Source organism: Salmo salar, chromosome ssa09 (assembly GCF_905237065.1).
Source record: "Salmo salar chromosome ssa09, Ssal_v3.1, whole genome shotgun sequence".
NCBI lineage: Eukaryota > Metazoa > Chordata > Actinopteri > Salmoniformes > Salmonidae > Salmo > Salmo salar.
This window is the reverse complement of record NC_059450.1, coordinates 23346049-23369135: the sequence shown is the minus strand read 5'-3', so window position 1 is coordinate 23369135 and position 23087 is coordinate 23346049. Positions and strand designations below refer to the sequence as shown.

Genomic DNA, 23087 nt, shown 5'->3' with positions numbered 1-23087 from the left:
AGCCTTCATCACAACAATTGAACCGCTCTCCTTGAAGTTCTTGATGATCCGATAAATGGTTGATTTAGGTGCAATCTTACTGGCAGCAATATCCTTGCCTGTGAAGCCCTTTTGTGCAAAGCAATGATGACGGCACGTGTTTCCTTGCAGGTAACCATGGTTGACAGAGGAAGAACAATGATTCCAAGCACCACCCTCCTTTTGAAGCTTCCAGTCTGTTATTCGAACTCAATCAGCATGACAGAGTGATCTCCAGCCTTGTCCTCGTCAATACTCACCTGTGTTAATGAGAGAATCACTGACATGTCAGCTGGTCCTTTTGTGGTAGGGCTGAAATGCAGTGGAAATGTTTTTGGGGGATTCGGTTCATTTGCATGGCAAAGATGGACTTTGCAATTACTTGCAATTCATCTGATCACTCTTCATAACATTCTGGAGTATATGCAAATTGCCATCATACAAACTGAGGCAGCAGACTTCGTGAAAATTAATATTTGTGTCATTCTCAACTTTTGGCCACGACTGTATGTCCATTTCATGAAATCCAAATAAAAATCTATTTAAAATTACAGGTTGTAATGCAACAAAATAGGAAAAATGCCAAGGGGGATGAATACTTTTGCAAGGCACTGTAGTTGTTGGTTAGCTAGCGAATTTTAGCCATAGACGTGACATGAGTCAAAACACCTAAAGAATACACTTTATCAATAACATGATACAACAAAATGAAACCAGCCACCTATTATTCGCCACATGGCAGCTCCTTGTCATTGTTGCTATCTCTCTGACTGTCCAGAATCATAACACCACACGGCCTTCTGTCTCCGGAATCATAACACCACACAGGCCTTCTGTCTCCGGAATCATAACACCACACGGCCTGTCTCCCTCCAGAATCATAACACCACACAGCCTCCCCACCACACCCACATAGAGGGATTTAGGTTGTGATGGTATAGCTGGAAATATTGTCTTGTCGCAGGCGTTGAATCAATTGTGTAAATAAAATGCTTCTTAAAATGTGTTACCTATTAAAATATAATACAAAAAAATACATAAGCCACAGCAGCACATTGTCTCATTTATTGACTGTTATCAGTTCACCAACAGAAATACTGATACAGAGCAGTGGAGGCTGCTGAGGGGACGACGGCTCATAATAATGGCTGGAACAGATCGAATGGAATGGCATCAAACCATGTGTTTGACGTATTTGATACATTCTACCTATTCTGCTCCAGACATTACCACGAGCCTGTACTCCCCAATTAAGGTGCCACCAACCTACTGTGATACAGAGAAAGCAATTTTCATATACAGTAATTTTAGACCATCATTCCTGTCTTTTACATCTTTTTTTCTGAAATTCACAATAAGGTTTGAGCATTGTGTGATTATGGCCTGCCAGAAGTTACCTGTTACCCCAAGGCCATCAGAGAGAAGAGAGGAATGTGGGCTTTTTAATCCATAGAGATAAGACATGTTCCTCAAACAATTTATTTGACTCTGTTGTAGAAACATGTATTTGTCCACGAGAAGAGCTTTCCTGACCTTGCCACAAAGCGTTTCAAAATAATAATGAAAAGAACATTCAGACACTTCAGAATCAATGTTATCAGCAAAGCATTCGATGAAGCAAATAACTACACATTAATCCAAACAATGCTCAGTAGTAAATCATTTTCATATTTACTAAATAACAAACATCATGCAATGATGACTTTCCTTTACCAGCTGCAATGACTCACTTTATTTTATTTTTATGTTAGTATTTGAAAAGGAGATCACATTCCAACAAACTACACAAATGTCGCAACAAGGATTTAAAATTCTACCACAGGTCAAATCTCTGTCCATAAATAACTTATATCTTCAAAACAAAATCCCAATTAGAAGGAACCTCTTACTGATATTCCATGTGCAAACAAGTTTATACCAAAATGTTTCTACCAGAAAGTGTTTGAATTTGATGTGTAAACTGAACACGTACCTGAGGAGAAGCTTACATTTCTAATTTAAGCTACTGTATTGAAAACAGTGAACAAAAATGTATGCTACCCAAACACCAAGCATAATATTTAGTGAAGCATTATGTAATAGCCAAGTTAATTCACATACCTACAGTGCAGAAACATTCATTTTAGACAAACGGTATGTCACTCACTACGTTTGGCAAAAACACTTCACCAAAAACACTTTACAGAAGGTTAGGAACCTGCCTATAGGAATTGCTATGCCCTCTCAGAAATAGGCAACAGGCACATTGGCTGGGAAAAGACAGGTCAACAATTGTGGCTACATTGAGAAAAGTAGACTTAAGAACCATGAGTTGACAATTGCTCAGTGAAAGCAGAGTATTGCACAGTGTTTTTAGACTCTGAGAAGGGCCACTTATATAGCCCTCGCCACTGGCTATCTTTTGTTATACAATAGCTATACACGTCAAAAGTATGTTTTGTGTGCTAAACCTGAAAATACAAACATTTATGGCGATGCCTATAAGACATGAGTAATACAAACATTTACAAAACAATTGAATGACACACTTCAATGCCAGATAATTCATAACGAGATTGAAAAGTCGATTGTCAAGATTTCTGCTCCTTAGAGCAATTAATTTATTTGAGTAGTAACTAATCCCATGTAATAATAATTTTGGTAATGATCTATAACATGGTGATCGGTGAACCAAAAAAGGAAAAACTCATTCTTACGTGTCTTTTTTTGTTGCCATTTCATGGTACTAGAACAGTTGTTGCACTAACTCTAAACACAGTGCATAGGGCCCATAGTCAATGACATTAGTAATCGTTATGGCCACATAGAATTGCTCATGATTTGTCAGAGTACTGATATTACTGTTTCTGTAGTACCAGACCTACTATGTTTTGTTTTTATGGTTTAAGGCTTTATAAGCAAACGTAAAGAGTGAAACTTAGAACAACTTACTCATACTTTGACTCTTTTAGTTCCATTTCCAGTAGATTAATAATAATCAGCATTTTTTATTAAGTCCTACAATTGCTATTCTCTCTCATAAATAAATACCACATTTGAGGAGATATACTAACCTGACTGGACAATTATTTAAAATATTCTGTGTCCTGTTAAATTGTCAGTACAGATTGTATTTGCCAGCTCAAAGATCTACCTACAAACCAATCTTTCATTACAGAGTATTTCACCCTGCTACTCTCCTGGTGACTGATTCCATCTCATACAGTGACCAAGTAGCCACAAAAAGATTTAGTGACTATACATTCTGTTTTTATGACACATCACCTGACAAATGACCAGAGACACATACATGCATTTGTCTCTAAACATAATATTAAATCAAACTATCACACACACACACACACACAGTACATACAAAAAAGTATTCAATGACCGACAAATCAATCCAAATGTCTGTACACTTTGGAATCCACTCGTGTGTGTGTGCTACCTCGATGGCACACACCCTCTGTCTCCTTTACACTACAGTATGTGCCAGAGGTCCTACAGTCGCTAGTGAAAGTCTACACACCCCTTGCACAGTCATCACATTTTGCTGCCTTAAAATGTAATCTAAAAGGGATTAAATGTGATTGTTTTCCTATCTACACAACGTATTCCACATTTTCCAAGTGAAGGAAAAATTATAGAAACATTTCTAAATTACTCAGAAGTACAGTATGAGGATGTACTGATTGCGTATATCTTCACTCCCCAGAGTTAATACTTTCTGTAAGCAACTTTGGCAGCAATTACAGCTCTAAATAATTTTTTATAAGATTTGACAAACTATGCACAACTCTTAGGGCAACATATATCCATTATTTTTGTAAAAATTGTTCAAGCTTAGTAAATTTGTTTGGGAATCATTGATGGACAGCAATATTGTCTCTGAATATTTAAGTCAGGATGGAGATTGGACTATTCATGACACTCAACACCTCTTGGAAAGCCATTCTTGTGTGTCTTTGTTATTACAATGTGTGTAATTGTCCCATGGAAAAATACAACTCCAGTCAAGAGTTAGGTTTTCAGAAGACTGAGGCAGGTTTTCCTCTAACCTTTTACCTGGGCTTTGCTCCTTTCATAGTTATTTTGATCCTGACAAACTCCAGTCCCTGCCGGTGACGAGCATACCCATAACATCATGCTTCCACCACAATACCACAAATGTTTATGGCAAAGACACACCAGAATGGTGTTCCAAGAGACTGTTCCTGAGTGGTCTAGTCTCAGAAGATACATTTTCTTGAAAATCAGAGACGTTTGAATGTTTCTGTCCATCAATGATTCCTAACCAAATTTACTGAGCTTGAGCAATTCTGATAAACAATGGACATATGTTGCCCTAAGAGTTGTGCAAAGTTGGTAGAATTGTTTTCAAAATCATTCAGCTGTAATAGCTGCCTGTGGTACTTCCAAGTATTAACTCAGGTTTTTATTTTTTATTAATTAGGAAACATTTCTATATTCAAAGACCTGTTGAATTTAAAATTTCAAGCCAGCCTTGGAGAAGGCTAAGCAGGACCGCTATCGCTGGTCGACACTCCCCATATCACTCGCTGTCAGAGTCAACTCGGTCATCATGCCACGATTCCTGTAAATGTTTGAAAATATTCCTATCTTTATAGCAAAATCGTTTTTTAAAGAACTGGATAGACATATCTACTTTCATTTTTGGAAAGACAGAAAGGAGAGGGGGGTCTTGCCCTACCCAATTTCCTCCATTACTACTGGGCTCCCAATATTCACAAGATAACCTTTTGGGTCTCTGCATTTTTAGATGGGGAAGGAATGGTGTGGTCCTTTATGGAAAAGCACTCATGTCAAACATCATCCCCGGTCTCCTTAGTCTGTGCCACCCTATCATTGAGCAAATAATACCACTCAAACAACACTTATGAAAAGTTACATCTGGATACGCTCTTAGGGAAAAAAGCTGCTATCTAGAACCTAAAAGGGTTCTTCAGTTAACCCTTTACACAGAGGGTTCTACATGGAACCCAAAATGGTTCTACCTGGAACCAAAAAGGGTTATCCTATGGGGACAACCGAATAACCATTTTGGAACCCTTTTTTCTAAGTATATGGTCTCAGTTTAGGATCCACTTTGGATGTAGACAAGCTTTCTAACACACTCTTCACAACCTACTTCATAGACACAGCCTTCCAGCTATGCTTTCAGAAAGGATTGAAGAGTGTAACAGACATTTTCCATGACTGTGTATTTATCCCCTTTGAACATCTAGTTAGAGAGCACAGTATACCCCAGACACATTTCTTCAGGTACCTGCAGATTCGCAACTTTACAAAAAAGATTTTCCCGTCCCTCCCACCCACCAGCTGGCTTGATTATGTTTGATCCTGGATCCCTAAGTAAAGGGACACATTTCTATGCTGTATGACATTATTCAGAATATTGCATGCCCCACTCTTGACCATGTAAAGCATTCATGGGAGGAAGAGTTTGGAAGCGAGTTCTCCGATATCACCTGCATTCTGCAATCCTGGGTTACTACAGTTTCAAGTATTTAATCGCCTACACTTTTGCAGGATTAGACTTTCCAGATTGTATCCAGATATAGACCCAACCTGCTCTAGATGTCATCAGCCACCCGCCACTCTGTATCACATGTACTGGTCATGCCCGACACTAGTTCCATTTTGGTCCTCCATCTTTGAGACTTTCTCATATATATGCAATAAGGAAATTGCCCCAGATCCCTCTGTTGCTATTTTCGGGGTAGCCCCCGAAGGGCTTATTTTCTGTAACACCCAAGCAGAGGCCATAGCCTTCTCGTTCCTTCTGGCCCGCCCACTTATTATTTTTAAGTGGAAGTCAGATACCCCGCCATCGCATGCTCACTGGGTAGGGGATGTTATGGCCCATCCTAAACTGGGTAGGGGATGTTATAGCCCATCCTAAACTGGGTAGGGGATGTTATGGCCCATCCTAAACTGGGTAGGGGATGTTATGGCCCATCCTAAACTGGGTAGGGGATGTTATGGCCCATCCTAAACTGGGTAGGGGATGTTATGGCCCATCCTAAACTGGGTAGGGGATGTTATGGCCCATCCTAAACTGGGTAGGGCATGTTATGGCCCATCCTAAACTGGGTAGGGGTTGTTATGGCCCATCCTAAACTGGGTAGGGGTTGTTATGGCCCATCCTAAACTGGGTAGGGGATGTTATGGCCCATCCTAAACTGGGTAGGGGATGTTATGGCCCATCCTAAACTGGGTAGGGCATGTTATGGCCCATCCTAAACTGGGTAGGGCATGTTATGGCCCATCCTAAACTGGGTAGGGGTTGTTATGGCCCATCCTAAACTGGGTAGGGGTTGTTATGGCCCATCCTAAACTGGGTAGGGGATGTTATGGCCCATCCTAAACTGGGTAGGGGATGTTATGGCCCATCCTAAACTGGGTAGGGGGGGTTATGGCCCATCCTAAACTGGGTAGGGGGGGTTATAGCCCATCCTAAACTGGGTAGGGGTGTTATGGCCCATCCTAAACTGGGTAGGGGGTGTTATGGCCCATCCTAAACTGGGTAGGGGGTGTTATGGCCCATCCTAAACTGGGTAGGGGTGTTATGGCCCATCCTAAACTGGGTAGGGGGTGTTATGGCCCATCCTAAACTGGGTAGGGAGGTTATGGCCCATCCTAAACTGGGTAGGGGAGGTTATGGCCCATCCTAAACTGGGTAGGGGAGGTTATGGCCCATCCTAAACTGGGTAGGGGAGGTTATGGCCCATCCTAAACTGGGTAGGGGTGTTATGGCCCATCCTAAACTGGGTAGGGGGTGTTATGGCCCATCCTAAACTGGGTAGGGGTGTTATGGCCCATCCTAAACTGGGTAGGGATGTTATGGCCCATCCTAAACTGGGTAGGGGGGGTTATGGCCCATCCTAAACTGGGTAGGGGGGGTTATAGCCCATCCTAAACTGGGTAGGGGTGTTATGGCCCATCCTAAACTGGGTAGGGGTGTTATGGCCCATCCTAAACTGGGTAGGGGTGTTATGGCCCATCCTAAACTGGGTAGGGGTGTTATGGCCCATCCTAAACTGGGTAGGGATGTTATGGCCCATCCTAAACTGGGTAGGGGGGGTTATGGCCCATCCTAAACTGGGTAGGGGGGTTATGGCCCATCCTAAACTGGGTAGGGGCTGTTATGGCCCATCCTAAACTGGGTAGGGGGTGTTATGGCCCATCCTAAACTGGGTAGGGGGGTTATGGCCCATCCTAAACTGGGTAGGGGGGGTTATGGCCCATCCTAAACTGGGTAGGGGGGTTATGGCCCATCCTAAACTGGGTAGGGGTGTTATGGCCCATCCTAAACTGGGTAGGGGAGGTTATGGCCCATCCTAAACTGGGTAGGGGTGTTATGGCCCATCCTAAACTGGGTAGGGATGTTATAGCCCATCCTAAACTGGGTAGGGAAGGGTTATGGCCCATCCTAAACTGGGTAGGGGATGTTATAGCCCATCCTAAACTGGGTAGGGGTAGGTTATGGCCCATCCTAAACTGGGTAGGGGGGTTATGGCCCATCCTAAACTGGGTAGGGGGGTTATGGCCCATCCTAAACTGGGTAGGGATGTTATGTAGTTATATAGTATTTTTTATTATTTTATTATTATCCAACAGCTGTTGCATAGGATAGTACCAATGTAACTTGTTGTTGTATTTATGTTTTGTTACTGTAGATTATCTAATTTTAAAAACAATTGTAATAATAACTTACTTTCACTTTGAAAATGTTTAGTACGTTTTGTAGAGCCCCAGAATTTTTTGATAAAATGTTAAGGCAGCAAAATGTGAATACTGTGCAAGGGGTGTGTAGACTTTCACAAGTCACTTTGGTTTCCTTATTCTAAAACAAGGCTGCTTTATACATTTAGCTTTAGGCCACATTTCCTTATTTACCCTCTTCCCCTGACAGCTAAAGCAGTCTAGGCAGCATTCACAGAATATCACATGGCTTCTCTGTTTGAAGACAGCTGGGCACTCCTGAATCTTGTGAGAGGCCTTAAGAGTCTAGGAGGAGGCTAGAAAGAGAGAGAGAGAGAAATAAGAGAAATGGGGCACTGATTGACCATAACTGTTCTGAAAGCAGTAAATGCAACATTGTTTGTGGTCTGACAATGTTTGTCTAGCCTGTCCAATGTGGGCACAAAAATACACTAAGTATATCTCTACATTCAATTCCTCGGACAAGATAAACACTCATTACATTATGAAAATATGATTTGACATATTAAAAGAAAGCAATCCTGGAATGTTGTTTTCAGATGCCTGTTCCAGCTTGTTTTCTAGTTTGGGAAATCAATAAATGCAATCAAATCAATACTTCCATAACCATTGCAATTCACAGCAAAGTCATATCAGCAGTGAAACATTACTGCAAAAGAACACCAATTTACACACATTTGTCAATGCAATAAAACTAAAAATACATATTAGAAACAAATTTGTATCATAACAGTACAACAAATTACACCCCAAAAAAATTAAAGATCTGCCGTCCTAATTTTTGCAATGATAACGTTCCACGCAACAAGGACCCAGTTAGAAGTAGCCAAGTAACAATTAGTGACCCAGTGTGTTAGTCACCACAGACCAGCAGCAGTTAGAACCACACACCAGTAGGCCAGTCAGTTTAAAAGAGTACCTCAGGCCCCTTCCTCTTAATCAACCTGAGCTGTGGGGAGCTTGTGGATGTTTCTCCCCCTCTCCTCTTGTCCTCAGTCTGCTCTGTTGCTGGGGGTGCAGGGGATGGAGGTGGAGAGGGTAGAGAGGGCTGGATGGTCAGAGGGGGTGTGGGTTCAGTCATGGGTTCGGGGGGCATAATAGGATGGGACAGTGGCTCCTTGGTGTCACACTGATCGAAGCTCAACACCTCATATTCAGTCATGTCAAAATCTTGCCCTGCACCATGAGAAGGGACCATGGTAAAACAAATTACAGACACATCAGAATGTATGCTGAAGGCAGCAGTGAAATGTACTATAATTATTGAAGTGATGTAGCTCATTTCATTACAGTGAGGTTGTTATGAGTTCAGTTTACTAAGGGGCAGAGTAGGGTTGTTTTTCTCTACACAGACGACAGGAGCAGACATCATCTGATCATGTGTGCAGGCAGAGGCAGGGGGATACCCTCTCTCACAGGACAAACAAGCATACCTACGCCATTAGGACGAGGACTCCTCTTCAGGGCCCTTAATTTAGTCTCTTCAGAATTATGTTCAGTACACTGGATTTCTATCTTATCATTCAATTTGCCATGCAAGCAGAAAGCAAAAGGCAAACATAGCCTTTCATTATCCTGCTCTTTCAGCATAAAGGATGCTTGAGGACTTATCAGGTAATATCATGTTGTTCTGAAATCAAATAATCACATTGTAATTATTGTAAAATAAGTGTGTGATAAGTTGACAAAATAAATCTAAATGTGTTAATTGTCCACACAGTACAGCCACTTACAGTTATCCACAATATTATTGCTTCAAAAAAATGTATGTTAACAGAGCCATGGTGCAAAAGCACTCCTTTTCACCTTTGTGACACTCAATAACCTCTAGGAAAATAGACTAATCAATCCAAAGAAAGTGAATCTCAAAGAAACTTTGGACCGTACAACACATACTATATAATGACACATGAAACACTGAATGAGTCTGGCCACCAGAGAGCAGGCTGTGGTCATTCAAGGATAAAAGCTCAAAGTGAAGCATTCCTAGATGGGTCAAGAGCCTGCCTGCCTGGCAGCCCTGTGGAAACTGACCTGCAGGCAGAGAGCGTCACAAACAGGAAGGGAGATGTGGGGTTCGGGAGACTCAGGAAAGACAGTTTACAGAACTATTATCTGCAGGCTTAAAGAGGAAGGAGGCCATATGATAGTTTAAGTTTTTATGTCACATGCACAAGTACAGTGAAATGCCTTTCTTGCAAGCTCTAAACCCCAACAATGCAGTAAGCAATAACAATGTAATACTAAAAATAACATAAGGTAGAACAAAAAGAAAAAGAAAAACATGAGAAAGTAAGCATATTATATACAGGGTTAGTCAGTTCCATATTTACAATATGCAGGAATACTGAAGTGATAGAGGTAGACGTGTATAGGGTTAAGGTGACTAGGCATCAGGATATATGATAAATAGAGTAGAAGCAGCGTATGAGACAATTGTATGTGAGTGGGTGTGTGTATTGAGTCAGTATAAATGTGCATATTATGTGTGTGTGAACAAATTATGAAGTGAGTGTGTGTGTTGGAGTGTCAGAGTGTTTGAGTGTGTAGGGCCCTGTGAGTGTGCATAGAGATATTTTGAAATAAAATAGGGTCAACTCAGCTGTTCAGGAGCCTGTTGTTGTCAGACTTAATGCACCGGTACCGGCTTGCTGTGCGGAAGCAGAGAGAACAGTCTATGGCTTGGGTGGTTGGAGTCTAACAATTTTCCGGGTCTTCCTTTCACACGGCCAGATATAGAGGGCCTGGATGGCAGGGAGCTCGGTCCCAGTGATATACTAGGCTGTCCACACCACCCTCTGTAGAGCCATGCGATCGAGGGCGGTGCTATTGCCATACCAAGCAGTGATCTAGCCATTCAAAATGCTCTCTTTTTTAAGATTAGAGGACGCCCATGCCAAACCTTTTCAACCTCCTGAGGGGGAAGAGGTGCTGTGTGTATGTGGACCATTTTACAGTGCCTTCGGAAAGTATTCAGACCCCTTGACTTTTTCCACATTTTGTTACGTTACAGCCTTATTCTAAAATTGATTAAATAGTTTTTTCCCTCATAAATCTACACACAATACCACATAATGACAAAGCAAAAATAGGTTTTTAGAAATGTTTGCGAATGTATTAAAAATAAAAAAAACTGATGTCACATTTACATAAGTATTCAGACCCTTTACTCAGTACTTTGTTGAAGCACCTTTGGCAGCGATTACAGGATCAAGTCTTCTTGGGTATGACGCTACAAGCTTGGCACACCTGTATTTGGGGAGTTTCTCCCATTCTTCTCTGCAGATCCTCTCAAGCTCTGTCAGGTTAGATGAGTGTTGCTGCACAACTATTTACAGGTCTCTCCAGAGATGTTTAATCAGGTTCAAGTACTGGCTCTGGCTGGACCGCTCAAGGACATTTAGAGACTTGTCCTGAAGCCACTCCTGCGTTATCTTTGCTGTGTGCTTAGGGCTGTTGTCCTGTTGAGAGGTGAACCTTCGCCCCAGTCTGAGGTCCTGAGCAGGTTTGCATCAAGGATCTCTCTGTACTTTGCTCTGTTCATCATTCCCTCGATCCTGACTAGTCTCCCAGTCCCTACCACTGAAAAACATCTCCACAGCACGATGCTTCCACCAACATGCCTCACCGTAGGGATGGTGCCAGGTTTCCTCCAGATGTGACGCTTGGCATTCAGGCCAAAGAGTTCAATCTTGATTTCATCAGACAAGAGAATCTTGTTTCTCAAGGTCTGAGAGTCTTTAGGTTCCTTTTGGCAAACTCCAAACAGGCAGTCATGTGCTTTATACTGAGGAGTGGCTTCCATCTGGCCACTGTACCACAAAGGCCTGATTGGTGGAGTGCTGCAGAGATGGTTGTCCTTCTGGAAGGTTCTCCCATCTCCACAGAGGAACTCTAGAGCTCTGTCGCCACCAGTGATCAGGTCTACCACTGTTGTGTTTGCATCATCTATGGATTTGTTTGGGCGGTATGCAAATTGCAGTGTGTCTAGGGTGTCTGGGATGATGGATTTGATGTGTGCCATAACCAGCCTCTCAAAGTACTTCATGATTACAGATGTGAGTGTTACAGGGTGATAGTCATTGTTGCATTAAGCGTTAGAGTTTTTGGGAACAGGAAGGATGGTGGTCAGCAACTCACTGCCTTCCTGAAGACAAACAATGTATACGAAACGCTTCAGTCTGGTTTTAGACCCCATCATAGCACTGAGACTGCACTTGTGAAGGTGGTAAATGACCTTTTAATGACGTCAGACCGAGGCTCTGCATCTGTCCTCGTGCTCCTAGATCTTAGTGCCACTTTTGATACCATCGATCACCACATTCTTTTGGAGAGATTGGAAACCCAAATTGGTCTACATGGACAAGTTCTGGCCTGGTTTAGATCTTATCTGTCGGAAAGATATCAGTTTGTCTCTGTGAATGGTTTGTCCTCTGACAAATCAATTGTACATTTCGGTGTTCCTCAAGGTTCCGTTTTAGGACCACTATTGTTTTCACTATATATTTTACCTCTTGGGGATGTCATTCGAAAACAATGTTAAATTTCACTGCTATGCGGACGACACACAGCTGTACATTTCAATGAAACATGGTGAAGCCCCAAAACTGCCCTCGCTAGAAGCCTGTGTTTCAGACATAAAGAAGTGGATGGCTGCAAACTTTCTACTTTTAAACTCGGACAAAACAGAGATGCTTGTTCTAGGTCCCAAGAAACAAAGAGATCTTCTGTTGAATCTGACAATTAATCTGGATGGTTGTACAGTCGTCTCAAATAAAACTGTGAAGGACCTCGGCGTTACTCTGGACCCTGATCTCTCTTTTGAAGAACATATCAAGACTGTTTCAAGGACAGCTTTTTTCCATCTACGTAACATTGCAAAAATCAGAAACTTTCTGTCCAAAAATGACACAGAAAAATTAATCCATGCTTTTGTTACTTCTAGTCTGGACTACTGCAATGCTCTACTTTCCGGCTACCCGGATAAAGCACTAAATAAACTTCAGTTAGTGCTAAATACGGCTGCTAGAATCCTGACTAGAACCCAAAAATTTGATCATATTACTCCAGTGCTAGCCTCCCTACACTGGCTTCCCGTTAAGGCAAGGGCTGATTTCAAGGTTTTACTGCTAACCTACAAAGCATTACATGGGCTTGCTCCTACCTATCTTTCCGATTTGGTCCTGCCATACATACCTACACGTACGCTACGGTCACAAGACGCAGGCCTCCTAATTGTCCCTAGAATTTCTAAGCAAACGGCTGGAGGTAGGGCTTTCTCCTATAGAGCTCCATTTTTATGGAATGGTCTGCCTACCAATGTGAGAGACGCAGACTCAGTCTCAACCTTTAAGTTTTACTGAAGACTTATCTCTTCAGTAGGTCCTATGATTAAGTATAGTCTGGCCCAGGAGTGTGAAGGTGAACGGAAAGGCTGGAGCAACGAACCGCCCTTGCTGTCTCTGCCTTGCCGGTTCCCCTCTTTCCACTGGGATTCTCTGCCTCTAACCCTTTTACAGGGGCTGAGTCACTGGCTTACTGGTGTTCTTCCATGCCGTCCATGGGAGGGGTGCGTCACTTGAGTGGGTTGAGTCACTGACGTGGTCTTCCTGTCTGGGTTGGCGCCCCCCCTTGGGTTGTGCCATGGCGGAGATCGTTGTGGGCTATACTCGGCCTTGTCTTAGGACGGTAAGTTGGTGGTTGGAGACATCCCTCTAGTGGTGTGGGGGCTGTGCTTTGGCAAAGTGGGTGGGGTTATATCCTGCCTGTTTGGCCCTGTCCGGGGGTATCATTGGATGGGGCCACAGTGTCTTCTGATCCCTCCTGTCTCAGCCTCCAGTATTTATGCTGCAGTAGTTTATGTGTCGGGGGGCTAGGGTCAGTCTGTTACATCTGGAGTATTTCTCTTGTCTTATCCGGTGTCCTGTGTGAATTTAAATATGCTCTCTCTAATTCTCTCTTTCTCTCGGAGGACCTGAGCCCTAGGACCATGCCTCAGGACTACCTGGTATGATGACTTCTTGCTGTCCCCAGTCCACCTGGCCGTGCTGCTGCTCCAGTTTCAACTGTTCTGCCTGCGGCTATGGAACCCTGACCTGTTCACCGGACGTGCTTGTTGCACCCTCGACAACTACTATGATTATTATTATTTGACCATGCTGGTCATTTATGAACATTTTAACATCTTGACCATGTTCTGTTATAATATCCACCCTGCACAGCCAGAAGAGGACTGGCCACCCCTCATAGCCTGGTTCCTCTCTAGGTTTCTTCCTAGGTTTTTGGCCTTTCTAGCGAGTTTTTCCTAGGGAGTTTTTCCTAGCCACTGTGCTTCTTTCACATGCTTTGCTTGCTGTTTGGGGTTTTAGGCTGGGTTTCTGTACAGCACTTTGAGATATCAGCTGATGTACGAAGGGCTATATAAAAATACATTTGATTTGATTTGATTTTGATCATGGACTGTAGCCCCTGCCACATGTGGCAGGCAGCCTATGTAATATGATTCCACCTTATTCCTATATTGACCTTTTTCTAATTTGATGACTCTGCGGAGGTCATAGCGGGACTGCTTGTACTTGTTCCGGTCCTCAGCCATAGTCTCCGGGTTGTCTGCAATAGCCCTATGTGTGGTAGCCCTGTCGTTTAGTTTAGCACAAACTTCAGTGTTAATCCAGGCCTTTTGATATGGGAAGCAGCGAACCTTAACTGTGGGGACAACATCGCAGATGCATTCCTAATGAAGCCGGTGATGAAGGTGGTTAGCTTGTCAATGTTATTGGCGGAGTCGCAAAACATATTCCAATCAGTGCTAGCAAAGCAGTCCTGTAGCATAATCTCTGATTTTGGTGACCATTTCTCAATGGAGCATGTCACGGGTACTTCCAGTTTGAGCTTCTGCTTGTAAACAGGAAGCAGGAGTACGGAGTCATGATCTGATTTGCCGAATAGCAGACGAGGGAGGGCTTTGAATGCTTGCTTGTGGGTAGAATAACTGGTCTAGGACTTTATCGCCCCTAGTGGCAAAGGAGACATGTTGATGGAAGTTGGGCATCTTGTGTCTTAATGACGCAGAGTTAAAATCACCGGCAACCAGAAAAGCTGCCTCCGGATGTACGTTTTCCTGCTTGTTTATAGCCTTGTACAGTTCATTAAGTGCCAGCTTGTTATTAGTCTTGTCCTGAGGTGGAAAGTATACAACTGTCACGATAACAGCTGAAAAGTCCCTCGGAAGGTAAAAAGGTCGGAATTTAACCATCAGCTATTCCAAAACGCGTGAACAATTGGTCGACACTTCCACCGCGCTCGAGTCAGCACACCAGTTGTTGATGAAGAGGCAAACCCCTCCGCTTCTCAATTTCCCTGACTTCACTGTCCTGTCCGCACGTGAATGGAGAGTCAATTGAGTTGGATAGCCTTGGGGGGTATCTTGTCCGAGAGCCATGTTTCAGAAAAGCAGAGAATATTGCCGTTTCGAGACTACAGTTGGTTGAAGCTGGTAGACCAAAACTGATAGTAAAAGGCTCAAGTTCGAGTCATTCAAAAAATATCTCCCCATCCTCTGCATTCCATTTCTACGTAACATGGCGGAGTCTCGCACATGAGCCTTACTTTCGGTTTTGGTCCACTAGCTTCAAACAGCTGTAAAAATATATTCCACAGTGATTTAGATGGTACAATGAATCCCTACAATATTCAGTGCTTGTTCTCTCAAACTGAAATTAAGTGAACAGTGTAGAATTTTTGCAACCAGGAAATGGCAGAGTGATTTCCACTTGATAACACAGCCAAAGTCAGAACAGCTTTCCCATTTTGACAACAGATGCCGCTCCGGTGGGAGAAATCAATAGGTGAATATCACAGCCAATCACAACCCTGGTGAGTAAGTAATACTAACAAACACTATCATGTCACTATTACTGCAGATATATTATGGGCAATTTCTGAAATTACAATGCAAAAATTCTACAAAAATCACGTGTAACACCTTTAAACTGTGCTCACTGTTTTCACCGGTGCTGTGGTCAACCATTATTTGCCAAATATACCATATTTGGTCTATTAGCCGTTCTAGTGCACATGCTAGTGTACAAAAATTGCCAATCCAATGTGCCGTTTTCAGTGTTAACATATTGCTACTTAGCTATTACTTGGTAGTTATCTAAGAGGTCATACAAATGTCTTATAGAAAAAGTTATGACACTCCCTTCCCTGCCCTTGTTGTGGCCAATCGATTTGTCTGTATCTTGGTTAGTTATGTAAGTGTATGTGGCCGTATAATCTCACCCTTGGTGTAGCCAATCTCTGATTTGCTGCGCATCATCGTCCTGGCCCTTTGTTGTCCAGCTGCAGACTGGGTGTGGACAGATCCAGGGTCCATCTCAGTTGGGTCGGACTGGTAGGCGGACAAGTCCTGCATGCTGAAACTTCGCAGTCTATCTGACAGTACTCCTTGGCTCTGGTGTGGGAGACAAAATACATGAACACTAGGAATAATCTATATGAATAGAGAAAAACATCACTTCACCGCACCCAGGACAAATCAGAAATTCAAAGAGTCAGCATTACCTTTGTCGCAGCCAGTACTGCAGCTGTGGCTGCCACATTCAAACCTTTCCTCCCAAAAGTCACCAGAGTATCATAGCTTTTGTCCTTTGCTTGGCAGAGATAGTCATCAATGTCCTGGACAGACAGAAATACACACACATATTACAGTAACTGTCTTTTTCTTGGCAGGTCATGTGAAAAACACATTCATTAGGTTTGATGTACTGCATGTACAGTACCAGTCAACGTTTGGACACACCTACTCATTCAAGGGTTTATCTTTATTTTTTACTATTTTCTACTGTTGGAATGTGCTAAACTTTGAACATTGAGATATTAAATGAATGATAGGAAATGAAAGAGACTGGGTTATGTTAGAAGTTAATGGTTCTCAGAGGAAAGAAGAAGGCTTTGGAATGTGTTTGATGGAGGAGAGGAGAGCGATGTGTCGATACAGGGGAGACAGATGGACATCTGTGTATTAGATGAAAGAGGGGTTGAGGTCAGGAGGTGAGGAGAGATTCTCTTAAGAGAGTAATAAATGTTTGGAATCCTGTTACCCTCTTTATTAGCTTCCTGTAGAGCCATAAAATGTAAGGATTGGAGAGAAAGGGGAGTGTCTTAAGTAGGATGCATATAAACTGTGATGTCTGAAATGTTTAGCTGTCTGATTTTCAGCTGTACAGAATCTTTGGGAATAATTAAACTTGGTTAAAAAGATTCTCTAGTGTCCGTGAGTTATTTACTCTGAAAAATAAGAACCTAACACTACATTGTAGAATAATAGAAGACATCAAAACTATGAAATAACACACATTGGAATGATGTGGTAACCAAAAATATTAAACAAATCAAAATATATTTTATATTTGAGATTCTTCAAAGTAGCCACCCTTTGCCTTGAGGACAGCTTAGCAGACTCTTGGCATCATCTCAACCAGCTTCATGAGGTACTTTAAGACATGAAGGTCAGTCAATGCGGAAAATGTCAAGAACTTTTAAAGTTTCTTCAAGTGCAGTCACAAAAACCATCAAGTCCTATGATGAAACTGGCTCTCATGAGGACCGCCATATGAAAGGAAGAACCAGAGTTACCTCTGCTGCAGAGGATAAGTTCATTAGAGTTAACTGCACCTCAGATTGCATCCCAAATAAATGCTTCACAGAGTTCAAGTAACAGACGCATCTCAACATCAACTGTTCAGAGACTGCGTGAATCAGGCCTTCATGGTCAAATAGCTGCAAAGAAACCACTACTAAAGGACACCAATAAGAAGAGACTTTCTTGGGCCAAGAAACATGAGCAATCGACGTTAGACCAGTGGAAATCTGTCCTTTGGTCTGATGAGTCCAAATTTTAGATATTTGGTTCCAACCGCTGTGTCTTTGTGAGACGCAAAGTAGGTGAACGGTTGATCTCTGCATGTGTGGTTCCCACCGGGAAGCATGGAGGAGGAGGTGTGATGGTGCTTTGCTGGTGACACTGTCAGTGATTTATTTAGAACTCAAGGCACACTTAACCAGCATGGCTACCACAGCATTCTGCAGCGATACGCCATCCCATCTGGTTTGGGCTTAGTGGGACTATCATTTGTTTTTCAACAGGACAATGGCCAAACACCTCCAGGCTGTGTAAGGGCTATTTGACCAAGAAGGAGACTGATGGAGTTTAACACTTTTTTGGTTACTACATGATTCCATGTGTTTTATTTCATTGATTTTATGTCTTCACTATTATTCTACAATGTCGAAAATAAAGAAACCCTGGAATGAGTAGGTGTCCAAACTTTTGACTGGTACTTTAATAAAATGTTTAGCCGAGCATATAAACCATTTTTAACATTGAAGAAAGCTTATAGTACATTTCAAGAGGACAATGAAAACTGGACTAATGCACAGGCCTCACCTTTTCTTTTGAAGAAAGTGTTGGATGAACAAACTTCCTGTATAGAACGCTGGACCCCTTTGTGTAGGGAGACAGTAACCATACCACAAAGGCAATCTTCAGCTCATAATAGAAAGGAACCCTACAGTGAAGGGAAGAATAATACAGCGATCATTTAGAGCATTCATAAAATCTACACTTTCAATTACAATAGCATCATCAGTCTTATGACTATCTGTCACACCCTGATGTCTTTCAACTCTCTTTGTCCTTGTCTCCACCCCCCACCAGGGTTCTCCCATCTTCCCTATTATCCCCTGTGTATTTATACCTGTGTTTTCTGTTTGTCTGTTGCCAGTTCGTCAAGTTCTACCAGCATGTTCCCGTGTTTTCTGTGCTCTAGTTTTTGTTTTTCCTAGTCTTCCCAGTTCTGACCTTTCTGCCTGCCCTGATCCTGCCTGCCGTCCTGTACCTGCCTGACTCTGATTTGGATTATGGCTCTTTGCCTGCCTTGACTTACCTTTTGCCTGCCCCTTGTACTATAATATACTCTGAGACTCGTACTATCCACCTCCTGTGTTTGTATCTGGGTCTTAGCCTGAGCCATGATACTATCCTGCTGTAGGCCGATGCTATGTGAATGTGTACTATTTCAGAACAATATTTAGGACTTCATAACTATATATTAAAACAAGTTAAATAACATAAAGAAAACATATTTTATAATACACCATTTACTTACCAACAGATAAATATATCTGTGATGGTTTCCATGGTGGTGAATAGGGCAAATATTATCCAGTACATCATCCATTTTACCTTTAAAAGTAGAATAACTCTCAGTCTCGCACATAATAGTTCAGAAATATTAATCTAAATTCTAATAAATCCTGTTTTAAAACTGAAATATGTCATTTTTGGGGGTACAGAAATGTGAGTTGTAGATCTGTCACTCTCATTGAAAGCAAGTTTTTATCCTGTATTTAAATTTTGTTTTTGAATCTTTTACTTTCGGGTTTTGCAACACCTGCTTCAAACACCTGAAAATACAATATTTTCTGTTATGGAAAATATATTTCACTGCGATTTAGAAAATACAATGATTCTCTACACTATACTTGCTTGTTTTGTCACAAACGATTAGAATTTTATCAACCATGAAATGGTGGAGCGATTTCTGCATAGTGCATCTTTAAGTAATTTAGTCCAATAGTTGTCTGGGTCTGTGAAACTGGCCCATAATGTGTAATCTACACAGACTGACTCAATATGGCACGTTACCGTTTGGTTTTCACTTTTTTCAGACTGCTGCTCATACTCACATATTCCTTCACATCCTTTGACTTGACAGCTTTGTATGAGTAGTATGCAGGATATAATGTGCCAAATATAAGCCTGGAAAACATCAAACATGTCATAAGCCTATGCAATAAATGTTAGTCCAGCACAGCCACACACATTATGGGGATAAAAGCAAATAAAGCGCAGTAAAGTGGAAACAGTGCAGCAGCTGACAGCAGTTATAAACTGAATAGTCACCTCATCAAAAAACAAACATCTCTGTTTTTTAACTGACACCCCAGTTCTGGGTATATTATTAATTTACTTTGTTAAAACTGTTTTAGATTTCATGTAGTGTAATTCATGTTTATATATATATAAAAAAAAAAAAAAAAAACAACTGGGAGTAACTATTTGCGCATTTCCTTTGCGCCATGACCCTTTGACATCAATGAGGCCTCCGCGAAACTCCAATTCCGCCCATATTGTTGAATGTTACTGATATGAAGATACTAATATTTTCAACAACAATCAAAAACAAATAACTAAACTGATATCAGAGCTCATCTGAAATCTGACAGATTAAACAGGGACACGAGGACTCTTGGCCTACCCATGTGCGACTGTATAACTCTCAAACAGGACCCCTTGAAGCAACAATTCAGCAACAGCTGGGGGTGTGACCTGCTAAAATTACTGACCTGTGACCTACATATGCATACACCGGGTTATCCTGTGGAAAACAATTCCAAATACATAAGGTCAATCAAAACAAAAATGTATTCAGCGTTTCTCCTCAAGACCTCAGAACAACAAATCGAATATGTGGTTGGATAGGCTATAGGCTTTGAATGCCAAGACAGCCAGAAGAAACTTGCGGACCCTCACGTCTTTAAACTGCAATGTAATATGATATTATAATCTAAATTTAATTGACGTGCTATTTTGATATTTGTTTTAGGCCTACTCCAAGCCCATATGTTGTGAAGACGTTTAATAATTTCTCCATATTACAACAATAGGAATGGGCAGTGGAGCCTAGAATTTTGCTTCCATAGTCGAATATGCTTAAATATTCGGATGACTATAATTACCAGAACATGTTGCAATAAAGTCTATAATTATATGCAACACTTGCATTGTAACCTGAAAAGGTTGACCCATCCCTTTGTTTTCCAAATAAAGAATATCAAGAATCATAAAATAGCTCCGCTCACCCCACCGCACTGTGTTTTGGGCATTTTATTCAGTCAACTTTGCATTTAAGCCTACTGTGTGACATATCAATGGCAAAATAATTTTTGTTTTATTATTTACATATCTCTGAATGAGCAGACATATATCAATAAAAATATACATATTTAATTTGGCCAATCGTCATTCTTTGTCTGGACTGGAAATAAAACGCATGTGAATACATAATAGAGCACATATCGTCGACCCATTGAATGTGATATATGACAATGAAACCATTCTTTCAGTAAGGAATAACATTTCAGTCATAAACAGAGCACAATATTCTGTCTGTCTCGTCTCAAACCCCCGAGACACCGTCTCTGCATAGAAATAAGAGGTGTCCTAAATAGGCTATAAAGCGGCCACTGCTGACATGCACCTTGTCACTGAAAGAAAAGAAAAAAGATTTATCGTAAACGGCATTATCTCGAGGTGGGCTATTTTAGAAATTAGAGAGAATGTGATAAAAAAAAATAACTTACACCACAAGTCTAGAGATTATCCAAGAGACCATTGTGCTGAGGCGGCGACAGAACGTGCTGTCAACAGGGAGGAGTTTCCTTCTTGAGCGTTGGCAGTTGCCATTTGACAGCAACGTCAGCGAGCGCCAACCAAGGCGTCAAACGATGTGCCGCACCCAGACATGAACGTTATTCAGAGTGAACAGCTGTGACTACTGAAATGATCATGTCATTGGCCTACCTACCTAATATTATTTATATGTATACTGAACAAAAATATAAACGCAACATGTAAAGTGTTGGTTTCATGAGCTGAAATAAAAGATCCCAGAACTGTTCCATATGCACACAAAAAGCTTATTTCTCTAAAATGTTGTGCCACCAATTAGTTTACATCCCTGTTAGTGAGCATTTCTCCTTTGCCAATATAATCCATCCACCTGACAGGTGTGGCATATCAAGAAGCTGATTAAACGGCATGATCATTACACAGGTGTACCTTGTGCTGGGAAAATAAAAGGCCACTAAAATGCACACACAACCCCATGCCACAGATGTCTCAAGTTTTGAAGGAGCCTGCAATTGTCATGCTCACTACAGGAATGTCCACCAGAGCTGTTGCCAGAGAATTTAATGTTAATTTCTTGAACATCGTTTTAGAGAATTTGGCAGTATGTCCAGACAGCCTCACAACCGCAGACCATGTGTAACCACGCCAGCCCAGGACCTCCACATCAGTCTTTTTCACCTGCTGGATCATTTTAGACCAGCCACCTGGACAGCTGCTTAAACTGTGGGTTTGCACAACCGAAAAATGTCTGCACAAACTGTCAAAAACCGACTCAGGGAAGCTCATCTGCGTGCTCATTGTCCTCACCAGGGTCTCGACCTGACTGCAGTTTGGTGTCATAACCGACTTCAGTGGGAAAATACTCACCTTCGATGGCCACTAATACGCTGGAGAAGTGTGCTCTTCATGGGTGAATCCCAGTTTCAACTGTACCGGAGAGATGGCAGACAGCGTGTATGGCGTGGTGTGGGCGAGCGGTTTGCTGATGTCAATGTTGTGAACAGAGTGCCCCGTGGTGGCGGTGGAGTTATGGTATTGGCAGGCATAAGCTACGAACAACGAACACAACTGAATTGTCGATGGCAATTTAAATGCAGAGATTCCGTGACGAGATCCTGAGGCCCATTGTCGTGCCATTCATCCGCTGCCATCACCTGTTTCAGCATAATGCAAGGATCTGTACACAATTCCTGGAAGCTGAAAATATCCCAGTTCTTCAATGGCCTGCATACTCACCAGACATGCCACCCAATGAGCATGTTTGGGATGCTCTGGATCATTGTGTACGACAGCGTGTTCCAGTTCCCGCCAATATACAGCAACTTCGCACAGCCATTGAAGAGGAGTGGGACAACATTCCACAGCCTGATCAACTCTATGCGAAGGAGATGTCGTGCTGCATGAGGCAAATGGTGGTACCTTTTTTTTAAGGTATCTGTGACCAACAGATGCATCTGTATTCCTAGTCATGTGAAATCCATAGATTAGGGCCTAATGAATTTTTAAATTTACTGATTTCCTTATATGAACTGTAACTCAGTAAAATATTTGAAGTAGTTACATGTTGCATTTATATTTTTGGTCAGTGTATAATGAATGTTTTAAATGGTGATTAAGTATGAAGATTGTTATGTTGTAATAATTAAATCACCAATATCACCTCGGTTAATAAGCCTATTGCAGAGAAACTGGAACTAAAAACAACCAGGTGAGCAGGCCAGGTAGTCTGGATTAAACATGTTGTAAGTGTATGACAAACACCTGTAACTGCTCAGTTTCAGAAACAATAAAACACTTATTATAATCATCTGCCATTAGTTGATGCTTGTAATCTTGGGAGTTTTTCCTAAAACATAATTGACAG

At 41.8% G+C, this 23087-nt stretch overlaps 1 protein-coding gene across 2 annotated transcripts; it reads right to left on the bottom strand.

Moving 5' to 3' along the window:
- Positions 1 to 1061: 1061 nt before the first annotated feature.
- Positions 1062 to 21304, bottom strand: LOC106610991 (receptor expression-enhancing protein 1). Of its 2 annotated transcripts, XM_045723501.1 has the most exons (9): positions 21175 to 21291; positions 20158 to 20189; positions 19498 to 19570; positions 18918 to 18994; positions 18197 to 18317; positions 16312 to 16425; positions 16030 to 16201; positions 8666 to 8922; positions 1062 to 8042 (listed from the first exon to the last, which is right to left on the bottom strand). In XM_045723501.1, exons 4-9 carry the CDS (start codon positions 18983 to 18985, stop codon positions 7968 to 7970), a joined length of 807 nt encoding a protein of 268 aa, XP_045579457.1. In that variant the 5' UTR covers positions 18986 to 18994; positions 19498 to 19570; positions 20158 to 20189; positions 21175 to 21291; the 3' UTR covers positions 1062 to 7967. The 2 variants fall into 2 exon arrangements, with proteins under 2 accessions (XP_045579457.1, XP_014066244.1); XM_014210769.2 differs by lacking the exon at positions 20158 to 20189 and having other exon boundaries at positions 21175 to 21304.
- Positions 21305 to 23087: the final 1783 nt, after the last annotated feature.